Raw genomic sequence first — 23,482 nt, forward strand, 5'->3', positions numbered from 1 at the left:
AATGGCCCATAAGACACAATCTGAGCCGTGTCGTTTGGAAGGAGCAGGTGTCATTTTGCCTACATTGGCTTGTTTTGAATTACTGTCTATTGTACCTCCTTCAGGACATTTGACTGACTGAAAGGAAAATATGTACATTGTACAAAATGCATAACTATTACTTGAAGGCACTTACATTCTTTCTCACTACCCGCATGTGTATCAGCAGGACAATTACTCTTCATCTACATGAAAGGGAATGTACTGAATAGGCAAGGGCACTGAGAAAATGATGCAAGTGCCAAAGAGATGGCAAAATCAATGGCAAAAACTAATTGCATATTGGCAGGCGGAGAAAATCCTCTTGAAGTTGAAGTCTGCTGTTTTTTCAAGAACCAGGGAATATGAATGATTTAAAAGTTTATCTGACTGGAACACATAAATATAACATGGTACCAAAGAGAGTGAAGCTATAATTCACCTTCACTGAGGCTGGTGTTAATTTAAAGGAAAGTATGTTGTCAAATGTCACTTCCGGCTGGGGTGAGGAGCCTTTCTCCTCGTTTAAAGCGGGGCCAAAACGAGATACGAAATAAAATGTATCTGCTTCTAATGTGCACTTTAAAAAGATGCAAATTGTGTCAGCTGGCGAGGGGAGCTGATAATTAACAGGATCAGAGTAAGTACAGAGAGGGAATTTAAACATTTCCTCCATTGCTGTGGTCTTAGGGAAAATCTCTTTGGGAGGTAGCATTTTTTTATGCCAATGGAGGATCCCCTACCCGAAATCCAATGCTACCGTCAGAAGAGGGATTTTCTTCAGTAGCCTTGTAAGGTAGGAAGGGATTAATTTCTGACCCAGTTTGCATTTTAAAGAAACCTGCATTTGCAAAGCAGCATATAATTCCACCATTTGATTTAACAGATTCTTAATATTGCATTTTAAAATTGTTGTAACCTACTCTGACACCTGATAGTGAAAGGCCAGTAAGAAATCATCATTATCTGCATCTTCATTAATTCCAGTAGTAGTAGCAGCTTTAGTATTACTACTTCTGCTATGATCAACAATATACTTTCACCTATAGTTGGCATTAGAAAGAGACCCTGTTGTCAAGGGTTAGAGATGCTTAGTGATAAGAGTTTGCTCAAAACTGACTATCATCTATCATCTATCTATATCTATCTATCTATCATCTATCATCTATCTATCTATCTATTCACACATATGATAGCCTGCTTTTTTATCATAATATTCAAAAGTCAGCTTACAAACCCAAAGAGTAATTTAGGATGCAGTTCATCAACACACTTCGTATGGATAAGCCCTACTGAACATAGTGGGACTAACTTATGCATGGAATTGTGCAGGTAATCCAAGTATCACAAAATTCACAACCATCAAACAGAAATCATAAGGAGAAACAACAATCCAGCATTATCCCTATCAGCACTTTTTGGAATAAGCATCACCACTATGGCATAAGTAGTCAGAGGTGTCCTAAGGAGGGAAGCAGAATTATCTTTTTCAGTGTCAGCTGCACATTGAGCTGTTTGCTGAAAAACAGAGAATTTGAAACCCCATGCCCAACTGATCATTGGTCAAAAGCTTGGGGGGGGGATGCAATTTTTGTTTCGATTGGAACTAAATTTTATTTGGCTCTACGACACTGTTCACATACCACTGAAATGTAAAACGACGCAGCAGAGCAATTTGTAAGGAAGCTTGTAAAACAGTTTAAAAATTTGAGAACTTGACTTCATTTGACATGGGTTTTTTAAATTGTACTTACTTTATATTTGCATTTTAACTGCTGTAAACTGCTTAGAGGTCTTCTGGTCTAAGAATGGAAGAAGCTACTGAGTAAAATAAAAAAACAAACGCTTGAGGACTGGTAAATGGTTTTAGAAATAAGCAGATAGTTAAAGAATAAAAGTCAACATGGTACTGTCAAAATGATATTAAATAAAATATCATTTTGACAGATTTGTCTGGAATCTAGGATTCAGCTCTCTGATATGAGAGCATACCTCACATTTTCATCCATCCACTCATCAAGTTCAACCCACAGCTTCTCAGCTGCCGGGAGGTATTTGTGCCGTTTCCCATCAATATCAGCAGCCATTGCTGAACAGTTGGGTGAGACAGCATTAAGTTGCTGCATGGTGGAAGCCGAAACGTATAGCACAGCTGGAGGCAAAAATAGAACTCAAGATGCATTGGCTACACATGGAGAGGCTGGGGAATATGCATGCCGACCCCAAAGTGCCACCAGGGAGACAATTAGTAACATGTCACAGAAAGTAAGCCTCATTCTTGGAGTGTTTGTTCTTAAAAGTTGGAAGGGAGGCCGAGAAACTCACCAAGGAAATCGTAACATCTCGGCTTTCTTTCCTAAAGAAACATACCGCCATTTATTTGGAAGGAAAAATTCCTCAGCTTAAATGGAAAGATGGTTTTGCTGCAGAAAAACAACAACATAGCAGCTCAGCTGTGCAATGTAATGCTTTGTCACAAATACCAAGGTGCGTCAGGTGAACCCCATCCTGGGTAAAGCAGATCAAGGCTATTGTTACACCTGCTTTAGACACCTTCAGATTAGATTGCTGTAAGTAATCTAGGTTCTGAGGAATGCGCCACAGCTCAATGGCAGAGCATGACAAAAGGGAAGAAAAGTCAAATCTTATTTGCAAGTGTGTGGGTTTCCTTGCTCCCTCAACTGGAAGGCTAGTTTAAAAGACAACACCAGTGTTTGGTGAGGGTAGGATTTAGCATGGCAGCAAGGGTTGGTGAGTGATGTGCTGTTGAGATCTGTTCTTGGAAATAATTCTGTGCCTAAGAGAGGGCAGAAACCTCTTGGAATATTGATGCACTGAACTACCTCCGTTGAAGGCTTCAAGTTGTAAATATGTGTAAATAAACCCATATATCACAAAGACACTGTAGTCTCTGCTGTGCCTAATTGTCCAAAAGGAAAAACAAATCCTGGGTTGAAATGCACCTAATATCCCTGGAATCTCACAACGCTTGGAAATAGGGGTGGTGTATAACAATATGTAAGAATGTTCTGTTTTAAAAACTGCTTAGTTTGTGATTAAATTAATGCAGGCGAAAGACTGGCAATGGGGTCCTAACTGAGGTCTGGGAGATGTATAGGTTGTCTTCAGGTGGCTGATACAGTAGCTAAGCAAATGACTATATAAGTGAATATTAACATGAAGACAGGATCTTACACCTAGAAATAACAGAGTAGCAAGGCATCACACCAAGTGACTTCAGAAGCAGCCTACTTGCAGATATGTTGGAATTCCTGGCTGGTGCCCACCCTTGTATATCTGAAACCCATGATTCCATAAAAGGGTTTTGTTGTGATCAACACAGCCTGGTTTAGTTGGAAGTCAAAGCTGCTTTGATATTCTCTTTAGTTTTTCTTGTACTTTTGTTTGCTTGTTTATCATCTGCTGAATTTTACAACTGAATCTCAGTTTCTGTCTATGACCTGTTGAACAACATACAAAAATATATTGGGCAATGTCTTTTGAGATTTTTTTGAGAAATCTAAGAAAAAACATTGTTGGGTGTGTTCCTAGCTGTAAAACTCATGATATAGAAGCTACTTGGGATGGTGTTAGATCTCTGATTTCCTTAAGAACAGTGGAGTCAATTGCCCTTCATTATCCCTGAACAATGGCCACACTGGCTAGAACTGATAGACTGTGGTATACAGCAACATATGGCGAACCACAGGTATCTGAATGTTTAGTTTCCAAATAGTGTTTTTCATTACCGTTCTCTTGTATCTGAACTTGAAAGCAGCAGTTTCTTTTTAATTGTATCTAATCTGTATCAAAACTAATGGTCAAGCAAATATAGTCCTGTGATATTAAGGCAACACTGCTTACACACAAACATTACTGTCCTCCTAAAGAAACAAATCAGGGAACCAGAGCAAAAAGAAAGAAAGAAAGAAAGAAAGAAAGAAAGAAAGAAAGAAAGAAAGAAAGAAAGAAAGAAAGAGCTGGAGAACATTTTTGTTCTACACTGAAATAAAACATCCACTAATGAGAAATGACCCAGCTAAACTAATTATTAGGATGCAATTAAAGAACAAATTATACTCTTAAACTTTACACAGTGGTACAACTCATATACAGTGGAATAGCCCATTTTACAAATCCCCAAGTTTGCGTCTCTGCGACAACCAAATTATCTTAATGGGTGTTGAAATGACAGAGTAGATGAATGTCTTTCCCTTGAGTCATTTTCTGATAAAGACACATTGCTTAGCTGCAAGATGACAAACTATATGTTCAAAGTGACAAATCATTTAATTAAAATTTACAAGCGGTTAAATACTGTTTGACCCAAATGGAGGCAGTTATCATGAATCAATTTCAAAGGAGGGACAAGGGTGCTCAGGGAAATCGATCACTAACAGCTAAGGTACCTGGATGTATTCTGCATATCTCTACAGCCTTAAAAAAAAAAATAGCCCCTCTCAGCAGGCTATGGTGCACATCTTGCAGAAAAAAGAGATTTCAATCAAGTTGAAAAATTGTAATACTTTTTACTTGGGCGGTATTTGAGCTCACTCTAGGTCTCATGAATACTTAATGTCACAGAGTCTTCAATAAAAAGACTCTTGTATCTTAAGAGCAAATACTTCAAAATTTCATTAGTTATAGGGAGGCTTTTTAAAGTGCATATACAGGTCAGTGGAAATTGCAATCATCTTTCATGAAAAGGCTGGGTAGTTTTATTGTTGAAGAATAAAGGTGGCCATTGGTTTTACTAACTATTATAGCGAATACAAAATTGTCCAGCTGGCATGCTTTATTCTTGAGTCCATCAAGCACATAATGTGTGGAACTTTCTCTCATTCATATGCACACTACTGGCACACATTCCACTGAGGCTTCTGAATGTGTGATTCTCAAAACTTGTAGTAAAATGACACTTCGGAAACATCCCTACAATCTAACCTGTAAATTATATTTAGGACTGCATTATTGGAATGGGGGCAAGGTTCCCTAAATGCTTTTTATCTTGCTTTTCACTTCCTTCTTTTTATGTGTTAGGGAGAAATATATTAGTATGGAAAATAAGTTGGCGAAGTGCCATAGCCCAGTGAAAGAACACATGCCTTGCTTGCAGAAAGTGCCATTTTCAAGCCATGACATCTTTACCTGTCTGTCAGGGTAGACATTACTGAGCAAGACAGACCAATGTCCTGACTCTCTACAAGGCAACTCTCAATGTTACTATGTTGTGCAATGATACATGAAGTGTTATGTGCAAGTTTAAACATAATGTGCCCTAGAAATACAGTGGTGCCCCGCAAGACGAAATTAATTCGTTCCGCAATTTTTGTCGTCTAGCGAATTTTTCGTCTTGCGAATCACGAAATCCCATAGGAATGCATTGAAAATCAATTAATGCGTTCCTATGGTCAAAAAAAGTCCAAACAAAGCCAAATTTGGTACAACAACAGTTTATTAACTGCTCTTTAAAGTCACACATACTGTAAAGAGCAGTTCAAAAATTGAAGGGAAAATAAATTAACTTTATAAACAAAACATGTCTTTGTTTTTAGACAAAGAAAACAAAGTCGCGAGACGTTTTCGTCTTGCGAAGCAAGCCCATAGGGGAAATTCGTCTTGCGAGGCAAATCGAAAACGGAAAAACCTTTCGTCTAGCGAGTTTTTTGTCTTGCGAGGCATTCGTCTTGCGAGGTACCACTGTACTCTCAAGAAGAAAAATAGGCCAGTGCGCTTTTTTTTTAATATTCAGAATTAAGCACAATATGTGTTGGAGATATTTGACAGGATTTTGCACTTTTCATATGAAATAATCCTTGCGTTGTTGAAACATTTAAGTTAGCTACTTTATAAAATAGTGTAAAGATTCTTCCTGGTGTGTCAGAGGCAGGTGATTTGTCTTGGTTATCGTACTGCTGCATTGGCTTTTAAACTTCTCTTGAATGTCTTTAGCCTTGGTTTGAAGCAATGTCAATCCAGCCCATCTGTTGCACTACTTGGATTGCTTTGTTTGGGGAGACCAAATATAGTGAACTATGGAGAAGAGACAAGACCCACTTTTACTATATCAGAGATGTAAAGAAAGCACACATTTTCCTGTTCTATTGGAGGGAACATTTTAACATACAATACATTTACACAAATGTTTGAAGGTTATTGTGTAGTTTTTACTTTGATACAAAGAGTAATGGCTCACTGGACCTGGGAACATTCTCTACCATCTCTCATATATCATGGGGCAAAGTGATTTGAAACAGCTAAAGACCAGTCATTGGCATGTGAAAATGCACCCAATTGGAATTCCCTTGGGATTACTTGGGGGGGTTGGGTTTTGCTCACATATCAATGACTTCCATTTCTAAGACCAAAAGAAATATTTAATCTCCAACATGTCAGATGGACAATGATCCCGAGTCATTTGGGCTGATTTGCCCTGTAAATAGGTTTTTGAAGTGATTTCTGTCTTCTTGAGGCACATTTTGGATCTGGATTACAGAGTCCAATGGAACTGATGAATGACTTATCCTCTCTTTGGGCAGGCAGTTGGTTGAGGTGGCTTCTTTCAATGTTATGTTTCAATTTTTCTAAGGAATTATCAATTTTATACCAATGGAACAATTTTTTGAGGTGACTTGAAATGTATGTTGGACCAAAAGAAGAAGGGAGTGTATGCATCACACCCCACCACTCTCATAATATAATGTTTGGCACAGGTGTTGCCACATGGATGAAGTCCGAATCACCCAAATCAAAAGAAGGAAAGTTCACAAAATTTGACCCTTTATCCATGCAGGCATCTGTGGTACTGCCTTTACATCTCTTTTTAAGTTGTCATCATTGTAGAAAGCATATACTTGCTTGCTTGTTTGTCATGGGAACAAGATTCTCAGAATGGTTAAGTGGTCCGGACAGAGCCATGGCTTTTGCCCACAAATGCTGGAAACAGATGAGGTTGCTTCCTTGTTATAGATCCTTAGACTCCATAGGAAAGTAAAGTTCCTTACTATTAAATTACCGTAGTCTGTGGTGTAAATAGGCTCCAACAGTGCTGTTTTCCAGAAAAAGAGGTGCTGGAACTCACCATGAATGCCTCCCTTGTTCTCTTATAATAGCAACGGTGCCCACCTGAGAGGTGCTGGAACTGAGTTCCAGTGAGTTCTGGCTTAAAAAACACACAATCCCTGGGCTCTAAGACCATAAACTTCACCAGTTCCTCAGTAGAGTGCTCCATATCCTCCAATTTTTATTGGATGAAAATAGCTACACTCCTGTGATTATATCGGCTGGAGTCTGATTGCCCAGGGAACACAGCCTACAGTTCACACCACAAGGAGATACTGCCCCCAAGAGCCTGAACCCCAAGAGCAACGGTGCTGGCTGGCATGGTTCTGCCATGAAAAAGCACATGATGGCCGCATTGAGGGCAAATGGGATCTGAAGCTTCTTCTGTACACCTACATAAGCAGCACATCCTTCAGCCAACAGTGGCCCCCGGGGATGGCCAGAGCTGGACTTCAGTACGTCCCAAGCCCCACCCACCGGGCTGTGCCAGATTGGCTAGGATTTGAATAAGCTGATTGTGGAAAAGCCCACCAATCTCCAGTGGCCAGCCTGGGAATTCCCCACAGCCAGCCAACTAGCCCCAACATTGCTCTCAAGGAAGAGGAGCCCAGCGTGACAGGTCACAACAGCTACCCACCCTGTGACCGGGTAAGCTGCCATTTCCTCTTCCTCTATTGCCTTTAAGCACCAAGTTATGTAGGGACATGGATGACGCTGTGGTCTAAACCACTGAGCCTTGGGCTTGCTGATCAAAAAGTCGGCGGTTCGAATCCCCACAACGGGGTGAGCTCCCATTGCCCGGTCCCAGCTCCTGCCAGCCTAGCACACCAAAAAGTGCAAGTAGATTAATAGGTACTGCTCCAGCGGGAAGGTAAACAGTATTTCCATGTGCTGCTCTGGTTTCCGTGTTCCATTCTGCCAGAGGCAGCTTAGTCATGCTGGCCACCTGACCTGGAAAAACTGTCTGCAGAGCAGACAAACGCCAGCTCCCTCGGCCTGTAAAGCGAGATGAGCACCACAACCCCAGAGTCATTTGTGACTAGACTTAACAGTCAGGGGTCCCTTTACCTTTACCAAGTTAAATAGGTTGGCATGAGAGCTCTGCTCCCTACTGCCCCACTGGTAGTTTTAGTATCTGCACCCACCAGGGAAATGTGTGTTTATGTTGTGTTGTTTTTAAAAAGGATTTCTGTGGGGCAATAATGTAGCCAGAATTGTGAGCAAATTGCTGTAACGCCTAGGATTTTTGGGACAGTCAGAGAGTATGGATTTAGGTTGTATGCGGAGCCAACCCATAAGGAATATTTAAAAGCATTTTTTTGAACTTAAGAGTGGAAAATTTAGAAACTGAGAGAAACTGAAATTTACAGATGTGGCCATCGCTAACACAGAGCAACCCTAAAGAATAATAATAATAAAAAGATTTTAACTTCAAATCCTCTGCTGAGTTCAGAAGAGTGATGGTTGCAAAGACCCAGAGATACAAAGCTCAGTGTAAGTTACTATCATTTATAAAGTGCAAGATGACTATATCCGAATGTGGCAAACCATTGAAATGATCTCGATACAGGAGGAGAACTAACCAGAGTTCCCATTGAATGCATAGCTTTTCACGAGCTGTTTCATTTTAAGAGGTTGTTTACAATGTCACACTTTATTTTGAGGAAAAATTATTTCAGAAGCCAATCTTTTAGAAACGTGGAAAGAAATGTTTTACAAAAAGTCAAATGCACAAATATTGTGCATGCAAGCTACTAATAAATTCACACACACACCTTAACAATTAGGAGTTTGGCTAATGCCTTTAAAGCTATTTACAATATTCTAAATGCAACTCCTGAGCCCTAATTACCTATAGTAAGTCATAAATAACTGACAGGGATGCAAATGCAACAAAATTCTATCAAATTAGAGTAATTAGTATCCCGGTTAAAATATCCTCGCACATTAAAATGCTCTTACTTTTCTCCAACACGACATTAACAAATGAAGGTATTATTGTTGAAGAAGCAGAGTGCCAGAAGTATATGCATAAACATCTGATAGTATGTGCAGTGCATATTAGAGTTGAAATATGTTTGTCCCCGCTTTAATTTATCACCTTGTAGCTATTGTTATAACCTGACACTTTTGTGCTAGGCATATTTATCAAAATATAACTGAGGCAGGTTGCTCAAATTTATTCTGCTGCTTATGAAAATGTGTGAGACTTGAGTATTGATCATGGATGCCGCTGCCCTCCCTTTCGGGCTGCTGAAATCACTGGGAGTGGCTGTACAGCTTCCATTCAACTCTGCTGGAGCCCTATGGAGATGAATTAACACTGCACAGTGGCATAGCAGGAACAGCCTAAATGAAGACTAAGAATTGAGTTGTAGGATAAGATGAGGCCATTGGTTTTATTTTCAAGGTGCTCGCTGTCAAAGTAAACCCATGTTCACATAAACATTTTAAGACATCTAGGATATAAACAATCATATTTCCTGCCCTTCATAGGGTGGCCACTTACGCACTGCTGAAAAAGAGGAAATGCATCACCAACAGGATAAAATGTACATAAGCATATACCGTACATCTATAGCATATACATACAGAAGTAAGTACTATAATTAAAACACGGGTGCAATACATCTCACTGTAGTGGGGAGGACTATGAGTTCGCTGGTACAGTGGTACCCCGCAAGACGAACGCCTCGCAAGACGGAAAACCCGCTAGACGAAAGGGTTTTCCGTTTTGGAGGCGCTTCGCAAAACGGATTTCCCTATGGGCTTGCTTCGCAAGACGAAAGCCCATAGGGAAATCTCCGGGACAGCGGGGAAGCGCAGCGCGTCTTCCCCACTGTCCTCGGACCTCCTCCCGCCGCCCGGCTTCAGAACGAAGCTCCGATGCCGGGCAGCGGGGCGGGAACGCCTCCTCCCGCCGCCCGGCATCGGAACCAAGCTCCGATGCCGGGCGGCGGGGCGGGGACGCCTTCTCCCGCCGCCCGGCATCGGAACCAAGCTCCGATGCCGGGCGGCGGGGCGGGAACGCCTCCTCCCGCCGCCCGGCATCGGAACCAAGCTCCGATGCCGGGCGACGGGGCCGCGAAGCCTGGGCGCGCTGATCTCAGCGCGCGCAGGCTTCGGCTTGCTGGCAACTCTCCGCAAGCAGCGGGAGCGCTCCCACTGCTTGCGGAGAGGTCCGCAAGCCTGTCCAGGACAGCTTTTGAAGGGGGGGAGCAAAGACTTTCGCCCCCCGCCCGCCTTCAGAAGAGGTCCAGGACCTCTTCTGAAGGCGGGCGGGGGGCGAAAGTCTTTGTCCCCCCTGCCTGCCTTCCCAGGGGCTTTTAAATCGCCCCGGACAGCGGAGAAGTCCTTCGCTGTCCCGGGCGATTTTAAAATGCCGCCCGCCAGCATTTTAAGATTGCCCCGGACAGCGGAGAAGTCCTCCGCTGTCCCGGGGTTTTTTAAAATGCTGGGGGTGGGAAGAAAAGCCCTTGCCCCCCCCCAGCCTTCAGAAGAGGTCGGGGGACAGACTGTCCCCGGACCTGGTCTGAAGGCGGTTTCCCTAGGAACGCATTAATTGATTTTCAATGCATTCCTATGGGAAACCGTGCATCGCAAGACGAAAAACTCGCAAGACGAAGAGACTTGCGGAACGAATTAATTTCGTCTTGCGAGGCACCACTGTACCTGCTGTTTATTAAACATTCATTCTGATTTGTTTGTGGGGAGATATTCCAAACTTTACATCAATTTCCATACTGCAAAAATTCCAATCTTCTTTGGACACAGGTTTGCGGGTAGGAGTGCCAAATCTATTTTAATTCTGCAACCTGAATTTGCCAGCATGCAATTGAGCAAAAGTGGCTCTTGTTATTCTTGTAGGTAAACACTTCCTATAGATACATACTTTTAGTCATATTCTTCCTATAGACATACATTGGAATACTCAGACAATTTTTCTCTTTCTCCTTCTCCAGTATGTCTTGATTGGGATGCTAAAAGTGTAGGATGGAGTTTGTCCAGAACTGTTTAGTGCTTTAAATCAATACATTGTGGCTTCCTAGAATGAATGAGTTAGCAGGAGGTTGATGAGCAATAGTTACCTCCTTAAATCAAAGGGGAGTTAGTTGTTGTTGTTTTTTTTTTAAAAAAAGAATAAGTGTACCACTTTAAAGTTTAGAAAACGTTTCAGGTGACCACTCAGAACTGCATCTTTTATTGTACGCTTTGAACTTTTTGCAGAGATTTTTGAAAATAAGAGCCACAAGGCAAAAACATATTTAAATGAAGTACAATTGTCAATGGAAGCTTCCAGCAGTTTGCATTCTGCTTTAGTTTGGGTGGTAAGGATAAGGTTGGTTGGTTTACACACAAGTAATGAGATTTGTGACAGGCAGAATGTCAACAAGTGAAGCTTTCCCCATAATTGTATTTCCATGCTAGGAAAGGCTTACCCTGTTTAATTTGTGCCAGCCACACTGCTGTTAAAGGTACAAGGCATTATTCACTAAACTCTTGTACTTCTAGTTTTCAATGCAAACTGTTCCTGTTGGAAGAGAGAAAATCTCTTCAGCAGGGAAGATGCAAGAAATTCCTCATGTTACTTCCTTCTGCTTGCTTCAGAACAGTTAATAAGGGGCTAGGCCACCTTAGGAACAGCAGTGCCTCCATATCTGTCTAATAAGCCTCCACAATTTGCTTTCTAATTTTCTTTATTGATGTACAATTGACTTGGTGACTCACTTTAACAAAAAAAGCTAAAGGTCCAGTCCTCTTGCGTGGGGGGGGGGGGGGAGGGATGAATGTGAATATTAACTAGAAATTGTTCAAAGTTAGTCAACAGAATGAACTTAAATCGTATTTTATCCACCCAACAATGATCAGAACTACTTTCTGGTGTAGGTGAAGCTACTTGTAGAGTTGGCAGTGTTTGAAGGTTTCAAAACGGTGAACTTGTTCCTTCATTATGGTTCCCTTGTCATATAATTAACCATTCATATTCAGACTTGGACCCATTCAGGAAGTTTATTATGATTACTTTGAGGAAATAGTTGATGAATTATGGAAATTGATACATTCTGATGGGAGAAGTCTCACACCATTAACTAATAGGAAGCAGCATGAGGTTGAGCTGCCATATGCCTTTCTCAACAGCTTATCTTCTGTTGGGAACACTGCAGTATTTTTGATATGTGACAGTACAACAATCTGTTGGTGGGAAACGGGCATCTTACCATCCATGAGGAAATCTATTTGTATCTCTCTCCAGCAATTTTCCTCACAGCCAGGATGAAGAAGCTTATCAAATATTAGGAAGGAAGCTTAGCATAGGGATGCCAGATGAATCCACTGAAAACGGACTATCAAGTGAGTTTCCTTCTGTTTGCCCATTCAACCCCATTGCTGCACAGACTCCTGCTATGAAAGATTTGACATTAGCTCTCTTCAACAAATGTTACTTTTTCACATGCACACATTATACACAGATATGTAAACTCTTTTGCAATATGCATTATTTATATATTCGTTGTTATATGCAGATGCCTCTTTGCTTTTCTTGTTTTTGATGCCGGAGAGGGATAATTTTATGCTGTACTGTGAAATCAAGGTTGTGAAAGTGGCTGCAATCCTAACCATACTTACCTGGGAGCAAACCCCATTGAATTCAATAGGAATTCTGAATAGATAGCTTTCTGATGGGCCATTAGCCATTCCATAAACTTTGTATTTGAGGTATTGCAAGGCTCTCTGTTGGTTTTACTGCAAAAGACTAACAGCACTCTGGAAATTCATTAACTTTGAAAAGTGACTTGCAGGGAAGGTAAATAATTTGTAAATATTTGTTGATGGCTGAGCTATGTATGTCTATTGTGTGCTAAGTAAAAAATATGTAAAACACACACACGCACAACCCACAAATGTACAGTGGTACCTCAGGTTAAATACTTAATTCGTTCTGGAGGTCCGTTCTTAACCTGAAATTGTTCTTAACCTGAAGCACCACTTTAGCTAATGGGGCCTCCTGCTGCTGCTGCTGCTGCCGCTGCACCACCAGAGCACAATTTCTGTTCTCATCCTGAAGCAAAGTTCTTAACCTGAAGCACTATTTCTGGGTTAGCGGAGTCTGTAACCTGAAGCGTATGTAACCTGAAGCGTATGTAACCCGAGTTACCACTGTATCTGCACATGCATACGATGAAATAGAACACAAACTTGTGCGAAATAGACCAGTTGCAGCTGAATGGAAAATAACAAATGAAAGTGCAAATGAATATTGGAATGGAATGAGGCATGGTCATACATCCCTAGCTTAGCAAAGACTCGCCCGAAGCTCAAAATCTGACGTACTAAAAAGTGCCCATTGCCATGGATATGAAATCACCAATAGTGAAATAAAGGGCTCTGGTGGGAAGGTTTATGCAGCAATATTTGATTCTCAAGCCACCAACAGGAGAAAAATATTTTGAAGTGCAATGTTAATCACCAACGTCAAAGCTGCAGTCAAGGAGCAATCCCCCCCCCCCGGCACACATATCTCAACAACTGTTCCTATCATTCCAAACCTAGACCAAAGTTATAAAGCATAAAATTACAGTTCATTTGAATCCCATACAAGGACTAGCAAGTGTGCTGCCCTCCAGATGTTTCTGGACTCCCATTAATTATTGACCATGCAGGATAGGAGTTCCAGTCCAACAATCTCTGACGGGCACCACATTGGCTATTCCTGCCATGCAGTCATAAATAAAGTAGGTAGTGCTGATTTTCTGCACAATATGGTGGCCATTTGAATGTTCCCTTCCATCTCCAAACCATGGATTCCAAACCATGTGGGAACATCTTTAAGACCAATTGCTCCTCTACCAGTAAGTTCCAACACTAGCTAGGGCCTATCATCCAAGGACCCTCAGAAATAGGTATATTATATCATTTAGGTAAATTAGAACAAAGGGACAAAGAGAACCAAATCCGCTCCCCATAGCAGGCCAGCTTCGACAAGGTACACAGCACAATTGATCAGTGTTTAGTTTTATTCAAAAAATATGTTAGATGTCCAAACATCATATTGCATTTGTTAATGTCTTATTTGCCTTTGATTTCATGGACCATGGAAAAAAGGGCACTTACTTCCTTGAATAAACTAGCTGCTGTTTCTTACACAGCAAATATGTCCTTTAAAATATTGGCCAGGGGGTGGGGGGGGACTTTCACTAATGTCAGAAAACAGCTACCCAAACTGGGGGTTTTTTAGACCTGCAGAGTAAAGAAGACTGAGCACAACATTGTAATGGCTTGGTTATTCAATTTCCCCTATAATCTTGGGGCAATTTTGGCCATAAGATCCACGATATGGGGTTTGCTGAAGATGCCAAAATGAACTTTGAATATATGAAGAATTCTAAGCCCTCGTTAAAAGGGCTGCTTATTTGCAGGAATTAACCTTTCTTTCCTATTAGACATGTGTTTACTCAGATTAGGTTTCAAACGATGCCCAGAGAATATCTAAGTTAATTAATTCTTAAACAGGCCAATAAATGACCTGTATATGTGAATCAGGCATTGTTTACCATATCCTGTATTGTCCTTTGTACAATTCACCTAAAAATAGATTCCTTTATTTATTTCAGAATTTTCTAGAGGGCCAATCATATTACTTCAAAATTAGGTGTTTACTGGATAATGTAGATGAGTTTTCTACCTATAGGCTAGCTTAATATGCACTGAGCAGTGAGAAAATCACCGGCCACTTTTTTGACCCATGGGGACTGCCAAGGGGATTTTTAATTTTAATGATTTTCAACGATTTGAGGAACTTTTTTTTTTTTTTAACAACTTGCATGTCCAAAAATCTGTGGGTGGTATTCAATGCTAGTCCTACTAAGCATTGACTCACTGAAATTAACAAACAGGACTGGTTGAGGTTCATTTATTTCAATGAGCCTACTCTGAGAAGGAACCCTATATATTTAACTTAGTTTTGGTTTACTTGCTTTGTTTGGTTTACATTGTAATGGCCATTGGCTACAAACAACAAACATCTGACTGATACCATCCCAGGACTGCAGGCTGAACTTCACACAGAGACACAGGGCTAGTGGATAAATAGAGTAAAGAAACTGTATTGAGGTGTCAGTGTGTGTATACAATACATACAATGAACACCTGCAAGAAAACATTGCAGTGTATCTTCTCCTGCTCTCTCCCACCTTCAGATACCCAACATTTCATGTTCCTGATGTTCACTGTCCATGTTCAAGCCCCACTGTTGAGCTTTTCGGGGGTCTGTGTGTCTCCTTAAGGCTTTTATGTGTTTTGGTACTTCTGCAAACCTCAGGGTTTCTCTGAGCATTCAGATATCTACCTATGAGAGAGAGAGAGAGAGAGAGAGAGAGAGAGAGAGAGAGAGAGAGAGAGAGAGAGATGGATGAGTCACACAATAAATTATATACCATTACTATATCATCAGAAGTATTAATTAAGCATTCCTGAATTCTAAATATCTTACCTCAGTCTGCCTTGAAGGCACATAGTTCTCATCTCATCTATGTTAGAAGCAGAACATAGGATGTACGCATGGTGACTCTGGGATCCACAAATAGATCTATATCTTGTGAAGCAAAATGTCAGTTTTCTCCAGCACTCAGTTCTCTTAAGCTGATGCCCAGGGTGTCTAGAGTTCCGTTTCCAGGTCCCATATCTGCAAAAAGCAAAAACTCCTGCACATAGCATTCCAGGTTCAGTGGAACAATTCAGGGGAGAAAATGGGGAAAAGGCTGGTTAACCTTTCAAGTACAAAGATGCCATTCTGCCACATTTAGCGGGGACTAGATTTGCCCTTCCGACATGCCTACAGAATGAAGATTAAGTGCGGGGCAAATACTGCCCTTTCTCAGCCAGTTAGCAGTTTCTGCTAGCTGGCTAGATTTATAGTACCATCCATACTTCTAAGCTGCTGTTTCTCTGCCTGTTTCAGATCTGTTGTTAATAAAGCTAGGACAAACCCCATATGGTTGTCAGATATCATTCTGGGTGTGTGGATATGACAACTAAGCAACAAATAACAGTCTGAATAATATTTTTGCAGGGGTAGGTTCTCTGATCTCATTCTAGAATATTATCTATCTATCTTTAATCTTGCAAACTGAAGAAAATCAGCCTCTTTTCTCCTTGGTTGTAAATCATCATTAGTATTTAAAGCACAGCAAAGGCCGTAAAAATAATTGCTTGTTTTCCTTTAGGTAGTATGAAGTAGGGAAATGTTTATGTTGACCTAGTGTCTTCCTCAAATGTGTGTTGCATGTTTTATATTTAGTTAGATTAACGATGGTCAACTCTCCACATTTTGATAAAAACAGGCTATAATGAGCAATGGTATTGAGAATTACCTGTCGTAAAGTGTGCAATTTCCCCATTTTTCTGTCATCATTACTGGAATTTTTATTTGAGTCTTCTAAACAATTCGCCTCTGAAATACTTCCAAGAATTTTAAAAATGCCAACACTTTCTTGAAGCAGTCAAGCTTGCAGATTTTTCTGTCTCTGAAAAAGGGTCTCTAAAAATAGAAGTCAATGCATTCCATATTTACATACAAAGGAAAATATGTGACAATGACACAAGCCATGCCAGGAGACAATGGAAAACAGAATTTCTGTCCTGTCTTTCTTTCTCCCTCATGAGCTACCTTTCCTAACATGGATCATATACCTGCAGAATTTGCTGTCAACTTAATATGTATCATGCTGTACAAGAACTCATGGGAGGTCTACTGTGGGAGTATATAGTGATCTGTTTTTTCAACCCCATTCTTCCCTTTAGGTCTTCATCCTTGGACTTGGACTCTCATTATGCAGTCCCATTCTTACCAATATACCACTCACAATAAATTGGATAAATCTCATTTATTTTTCCATTGTTGTTTTCAAGTGCTGAAGGCTTGATTTAAAGTTGAAACCACTGTGTTCAAGTAGATAGAGTTGCTGGTTGTTGTTTTTTGTAGTTCTAGAAAAAGTAGTATCTTATAACAGGGATTTACAGTTAAATGTGCTTTGACAGGGTAAAGTACAGTGGTACCTCAGGTTAAGAACTTAATGCGTTCTGTAGGCCCATTCTTAACCTGAAACTGTTCCTAACCTGAGGTACCACTTTAGCTAATGGGGCCTCCCGCTGCCACCGCCGTGCGATTTCTGTTCTCATCCTGAAGTTCTTAACCCGAGGTACTATTTCTGGGTTAGTGGAGTCTGTAAATGAAGTGTCTGTAACCCGAGGTACCACTGTACTTTGGGTTTGAAAGTAGTGTGAGGGCAATCAGCTACAAATGATGGTGCATATATTGAAATGAGAAGTTACTGTGTGGTGTCTGGTGGGAAAATGGCATTTTAAAATGTTATTTTCTAAATGCCCGCACAATAAAAATATATTAATGTATTTTCCTTTGGTACTGATTCATTTATAACATTTTTTCATATATTTCATACATTTTATTTTTAAAAAATGTGGAATTACCATAATGTACAGTATATATATGTTAGGTAAGATATAGAAAATCTAAATTATAGCAGCAGAGGAGCTTTAAATATGGGAAATGTTTCGAGGTCTGTCTTCCTAGCCACTATTCAGGCAGTGTGGAGCTGAGATCAGCAATCTGGTTTGTTTGTGTATGTAAAGAAAGTAAGGAAATTGACTGATGGATTGATGGGCTGGTTGATGCTGGGCAATTAGTTCCACTGTAGTCGGAAAGAAACTGGTCTGAGATTTGCAGATGGCTGCAGTTAACCAAAAGGGGCTCCAAGAGAATACTATTTGTTTTGGGGAAACTGGTTTTACATGCTAGAATTATCTGACACTTGTGCTTATGTATATACAGTGGTACCTCAGGTTACATACGATTCAGGTTACACACTCCGCTAACCCAGAAATAGTGCTTCAGGTTAAGAACTTTGCTTCAGGATAAGAACAGAAATCGGGCTCCGGCAGCGCAGCAGCAGCAGGAGGCCCCATTAGCTAAAGTGGTGCTTCAGGTTAAGAACGGTTTCAGGTTAAGAACAGACCTCCGGAATGAATTAAGTACTTAACCCGAGGTACCATTGTAGTTTTGACAGCCTGTTTGTACAACAGCCATTCTGCTAGTAGGATCCCTATTCTTGGCACTGTGCAGCAGCCAAATCCTGGGAGTGTCTTGCGCTTGAGAAATACATGGTGTGGGGCTAGCCAAACCCATGCCCTCCAGATGTTTTGGACTACAACTCCCATCCCCCAGCAATTGGCCATGCTAGCTGGGGCTGATGGGAGTTGTAGTTCCATACATCTGGAGGACATGGTTTTGGTTTGCCCTACTATAGTGCATCCATGTGATGGGATGAGCTCTTGTTGCTCTGTCCCAGCTCCTGCCAACTTAGTAGTTCAGAGCACACCAGTGCAAGTAGATAAATAGGTACCACTGTGGCAGGAAGGTAAATGGCATTTCCGTGCGCCCTGGCTTCTGTCATGGTGTTCCGTCGCGCCAGAAGCAGTTTAGTCATTTTGGCAACATGACCCGGAAAGCTGTCTGGGGACAAACGCTGGCTCCCTTGGTCTGAAAGCGAGATGAGTGCCACACCCCATAGACTCCTTTGACTGTACTTAACCATCCAGGAGTCCTTTATCTTTACCTATACAGTGGTACTTCTGGTTAAGAACTTAATTCATTCCAGAGGTCCGTTCTTAACTTGAAACTGTTCTTAACCTGAAGCACCACTTTAGCTAATGGGGCCTCCTGCTGCCGCTGTGCTGCTGCCGTGTGATTTCTGTTCTCATCCTGAAGCAAAGTTCTTAACCCAAGGTACTATTTCTGGGTTAGCGGAGTCTGTAACCTGAAGCGTATGTAACCTGAAGCGTCTGTAACCCGAGGTACCACTGTAGTGCAACTGCAGTTATACTTGGAGACAGGGGAGCTTGTGTTACCACGTTCTACCAGATGTGCAACAATGTCAGCTCTTCAACTTCTTACACTAACATTGCATTGGATCTCGCCCCATGTTTCCAGTGACCTTTCATCCAAAAATAAGTGAAGCCCTATAGCATTGTCCCTGGAGCTTTTTATTGTTCAAAAAGAGAAGAGTGCTTATTGAGATTTTTTATTTACATAATAATAATTGCCTGTGAACTGTAAATTACAATCCCTTTCTGATGTACTTTGTCTGATATGGAACATAGTTTGAATCCCTTTATTTTGTGAACGAAATGCAGCCACTAGATCACTAGAGACTGCTGAGGTGATCATGATTTTAATCAACTGAGTTTTCTTGAATAGATAATACCTTGAGAGAAAAATTCAAACTACATTTTGGTTTGACTTCAGATATCCAATTCAACATTTTTTATGATGGTGTCACTAAAATTTTATTGAGAGAACAACTTTTCCCACTGAAGAGTTCTGTTACTATGCAGCGTATGTTATCTCAGCTTTCAGTCGACAAAGCCAAGTCAATTTAGTTTAATAATCTGGAGGCTCTTAACTTGTCAAAAGCTAAACATACAGCAGTAACCAAGCCTTCTGTCTAATTATAGCAGATGAAATTCGACATATGTACCCTTTTTAAAACAAAAATTAGTTTTTCTGACAAGGCATACCACCTGCTCTTGCCTCAATCAGCTTTCCTAAAACACAATTGGTACGGCATTTAATAGATAAGACTTCCATATTTAGGTACTTTTCAAAATAACTGGTGAACATATGAATGTGAATGTTTATAGACATTACAAGTACTATGCCTTCCTAAATATATATTTACAATACGTGTGTTGAGTTGTGACCAAACAGAACCACTGCATAAATCTACAGCTGTGTGGCACTGATACAAACTGAGCCACAAGAAATTGTTTGGATAAGTTGGATTGATGGGGAAGTACTACTGTCACAAATTTAAGGTTTAGCTTTGTTTTATCTAGGTATGTACTTATTCGTGCAGTTTTATTTTTACTAGTAGAAGTGAATAATAATGTAAATATTTTTAAAATCTGCAGTCAACCTGTCCACAAACATGCACCTAGTGTAACAAATATTCACCTTTTTTCACTCCAGAAACTCCAGGTGTCAGAAAAAGACCTACCCAAGAGGCTACCAATATATGTGACTTTCCAACAATATTGTTATATTTAGAACCCATCTTCTCTTCAAGGGCAAAAAATCTACTTCAAGGATACTGGTTAAAGGGCATAAAATAAAACAAAAACTGAAATTTCATGCCTTTTTTGATTGCCTCAACTTTTTCAAATTCCCCTGAATCCATACATTCATTTCCTATTTCTTCCATTCCATATTTTAAAACTGAACTTGGAAGGAACTTTTTTTTATTACTGACATTCTAGGACAGTAATTTTAGGCCATAGTGAGTTTGGATGTTGAATGTAAATAAAAATTGCTTTGTGGGCAAGGGAAGATAAAATCTGACAAAACGCTTATCATGTGAAATTTACTGCGTAGTCTGTACAATCTGAGCAAAGTGCAGCTGTAGAAAATTTAAAATGAGGGTTTGATGTATGTACCTTACCTGCAGAACTTTATGGGATAATACATTCTCATTATACCATGATAGAATTTGACTATTCATTGTTTTCATTTTTATGCCATGTACAGAGAAGCAAGTAGCCATAAATCTGAGAGCCGAATTTGTCTTATGGCTCAAGATCGCTCTCAAAGCAATTGATCAGGCCAGTGTTACTATACCTGTGCTATATTTATATACACAGTAGAAAATTCATAATTTCAAATACAGTCAGCTTAACGTGCTTTCACTTAATCAAGATGAAAGAATGGCTGTTGCCTGTGCTCAAGCAGAATGAATTTGGGGGGCAGTTGGTGTAATATTCTCCTATCTCACAAATCTTTAGTTCAACTCAGTGATGAAAGGTTGCTGTCCAAAATGTGTGCTTCTGACAGGTCTGTGAGGAGTGACGGAGTGACGCCACTCCCCAGCATATCTGCAGCCCTGCTAGTCTCAGCGGCTATGGCAGAAAGTGGGGTGGGGGGAAGGATGATCGGGCTCTCTGATCTCTATACTGGGCCTCTGGTGGCTGTGAGACTAGCTCAGGGTCCACTAGGTCCCAGGCTGACTCAACCCTGCTCCTTCCTTAGAACATCCCAGGGGATACTTCCAGCATGCCTCCATCCCAAATGCATATTCAGCAGCCATTAGGTGTCTGGCTCAGCTAGCATAGCCAAGCAAAACAACAACAACTCCTCAAACCAATCCCACCCACCCCCATCCTGACATTTCAGTCTTTCATTCTGCATCAGATTATTATACCAACATTCAAAATTACGACCTTTGGGGTATCTGTATGTGCCTTATAACACAGTACAATTTTTTAAAATTAAGTCACTGTTAATCCAACATCTTTAAAGTGTGTGATATGCCTCAATGTAGCCATATTAGTGTGATTTATTTGGATTACTTTTTCAGATGGGCTGATTTCTAAATAATGTATTACTGGGTAGAAGTGAATCACAAGGTTTTTAGATGTTAATTGTGTTTCAAGCACAGAATGGCTTCTTACAGCAGCAGGAATCAGTGTTTATGCATTTGAGTTCCCAAGAGTCTCAATATGAAAAGTCTGGTTGGTGTTTCAAATATTTATATGTGTAATAGTCTGAGTTATGTTCTCTGTCAAATCTGACTAGATAAGAGGTTCTTGGACTCTGTACCCCCAGGGCCCGCTTGACCAAAATAAATATTACTTTGGCCCATCGATCACAAAATGGTGGTTCAGGCGTGAAGTCCGTTTGTCTTCAGCTACAATGATGCACTCTTCCATTGTCCCCGAAACAGACAGATGCCAACCAACCAATTTTTTTTTGAAGATGCAAAACTTTCAGTGAAAATTATCTAGACTTTTTCTTCAGCTGCTCAGCATGGGTACCTTATCTCATCCATAGCCAAATATTAAGTATTTGGATTTAATGTAGTTTACCCTCATTGAGTTTGGTGAGTATGATGGCTGAAGTTCAAATACGTTAGCTTAAATAGCCTGTAGATTAGGCTAATAAATTAGCATCATTCTTACTGGTACAGGTGTGCATGGACCTAAATACCTCCATTTCTCATCACAAAGACTCAATTCAAGACATGTAATTTGAAGAAAGACAGGATATATTTCATTTGAACTCATGCCTTAACTATTTCTGAACCAGTCCCTGAATACCATTATTTTTGTGTACAGTGCTGAAACAAAAAAAATCTAGGGGGAGTTTCTGGGTTGCATATATATATATATATATCATCTGCCTATATTTTAAACTAAATTTTAAATGTTAAAATGTTCTGGGGACTTCTTTACTTTTTTGGGGGGGATATTTCTTCCCCCTCTTTCCTTCTTTTCTTCCCCCTTCTCCTTGCTTATGTGGTTGACTTGATACACCTTCCTTTTCTAAATTACTTTACTTGAACTGGATCAATCAAGTTGTTGGTTTGAGTCATGATAAATGAATAGAAACATATATAAGAATATCAATTCTAGGTTTCTTCAGTTCGGGTCTTTTGTGCATTCCATCTTTTGATCTTCTCCCAAGGTCACTGTTTCAATTATCATATTTTGGCCTTGAAACCATAAATTATAGTGTGTGGTTTTTTCCCATTTTGACACACTTTCATCTGGTGTAAACACTCGTAATTCTGTTGTGACACTTTCTGAGTAGATTAGGTCTCCTATCTCGAGCCAACACTTTCTAATTCAGTGCTTTTATACAGACGGTTGTCCAGCTTCTAAAAAGTCATAAATCCTCAACTAAAGTATAATATTTAGAGATTTTATCTGTAGGGCTCGATTGGGACTTCAGAACTCCATTATCATCCAATCTTTCCTCTTAAGAAACATTTTTGACATGCAGAGTTTGTTGTCCTCTGTCTCTACTTTGAAAAAATATGTTCTGACCTTCAGTCAGCTATCCTCTGTCTGTTTCAGTCCCTGCATATGGTTAAGTTTTATCCCTTGACTAAGTCCAAATACAGAAGTCTGTTGTTCTTTTAATATTCATGATTTATAATCAAACTAAGTGGGTTATTTTGTGTTTATACAAACACCTTTGAAAAAGCCATGTGTTGTGTAATTGGTTTGCATTCATAATTGCAATGTATGTATGTATGTATGTATGTATTTTAAAAGTTCATATCCTGCCCACCCTTTAAAAAGAACCCTGGGTCTCTTACAATAATAAAATGTAAGGCAACATAAAAAGAAACCCACATTAAACAGCATTCATAATAATACAATAATACATAGGAAGCCAGAAATTTCTGCAAACAGCAAATCAGCCAGTCCCAAGGCCAAAATATAATGTATGGACAAAATAGTGGGGAGCCCCCCCGCGGGACACGATTAGCATGCCCATAAAAGTGAAAAGGCCTTTTTACATAACCAGGTTTGTTCAAGCTCCTGAAAG

At 40.2% G+C, this 23,482-nt stretch overlaps 2 protein-coding genes across 6 annotated transcripts in view; one reads left to right on the plus strand and one right to left on the minus strand.

Moving 5' to 3' along the window:
• NEGR1 (neuronal growth regulator 1) overlaps positions 1-23,482 on the plus strand; it is a 452,691-nt gene that overhangs the window by 410,586 nt on the left and 18,623 nt on the right. The gene's annotated exons all lie outside the window — the stretch shown is intronic.
• The window catches only part of LOC144327779 (uncharacterized), a 106,079-nt gene continuing 88,344 nt past the window's right edge, over positions 5,748-23,482 (minus strand). For 3 of the 4 annotated variants that reach the window (XR_013392888.1, XR_013392887.1, XM_077928591.1), the window contains 2 exons: positions 15,572-15,763; positions 14,079-15,427 (listed from right to left, as the gene is read on the minus strand). Coding sequence is in view for 2 of the 4 variants with exons in the window: in XM_077928591.1 (XP_077784717.1) it covers positions 15,690-15,763 (74 nt within the window). In the remaining 2 variants the exon portion in view is untranslated. Of the gene's footprint in view, positions 6,052-12,299; positions 12,481-14,078; positions 15,428-15,571; positions 15,764-23,482 lie in introns of those variants that run through there. The other variant, XM_077928592.1, reaches the window with a different exon arrangement.

The sequence above is a fragment of the Podarcis muralis genome, chromosome 5, assembly GCF_964188315.1.
Source record: "Podarcis muralis chromosome 5, rPodMur119.hap1.1, whole genome shotgun sequence".
NCBI classification, from domain to species: domain Eukaryota; kingdom Metazoa; phylum Chordata; class Lepidosauria; order Squamata; family Lacertidae; genus Podarcis; species Podarcis muralis.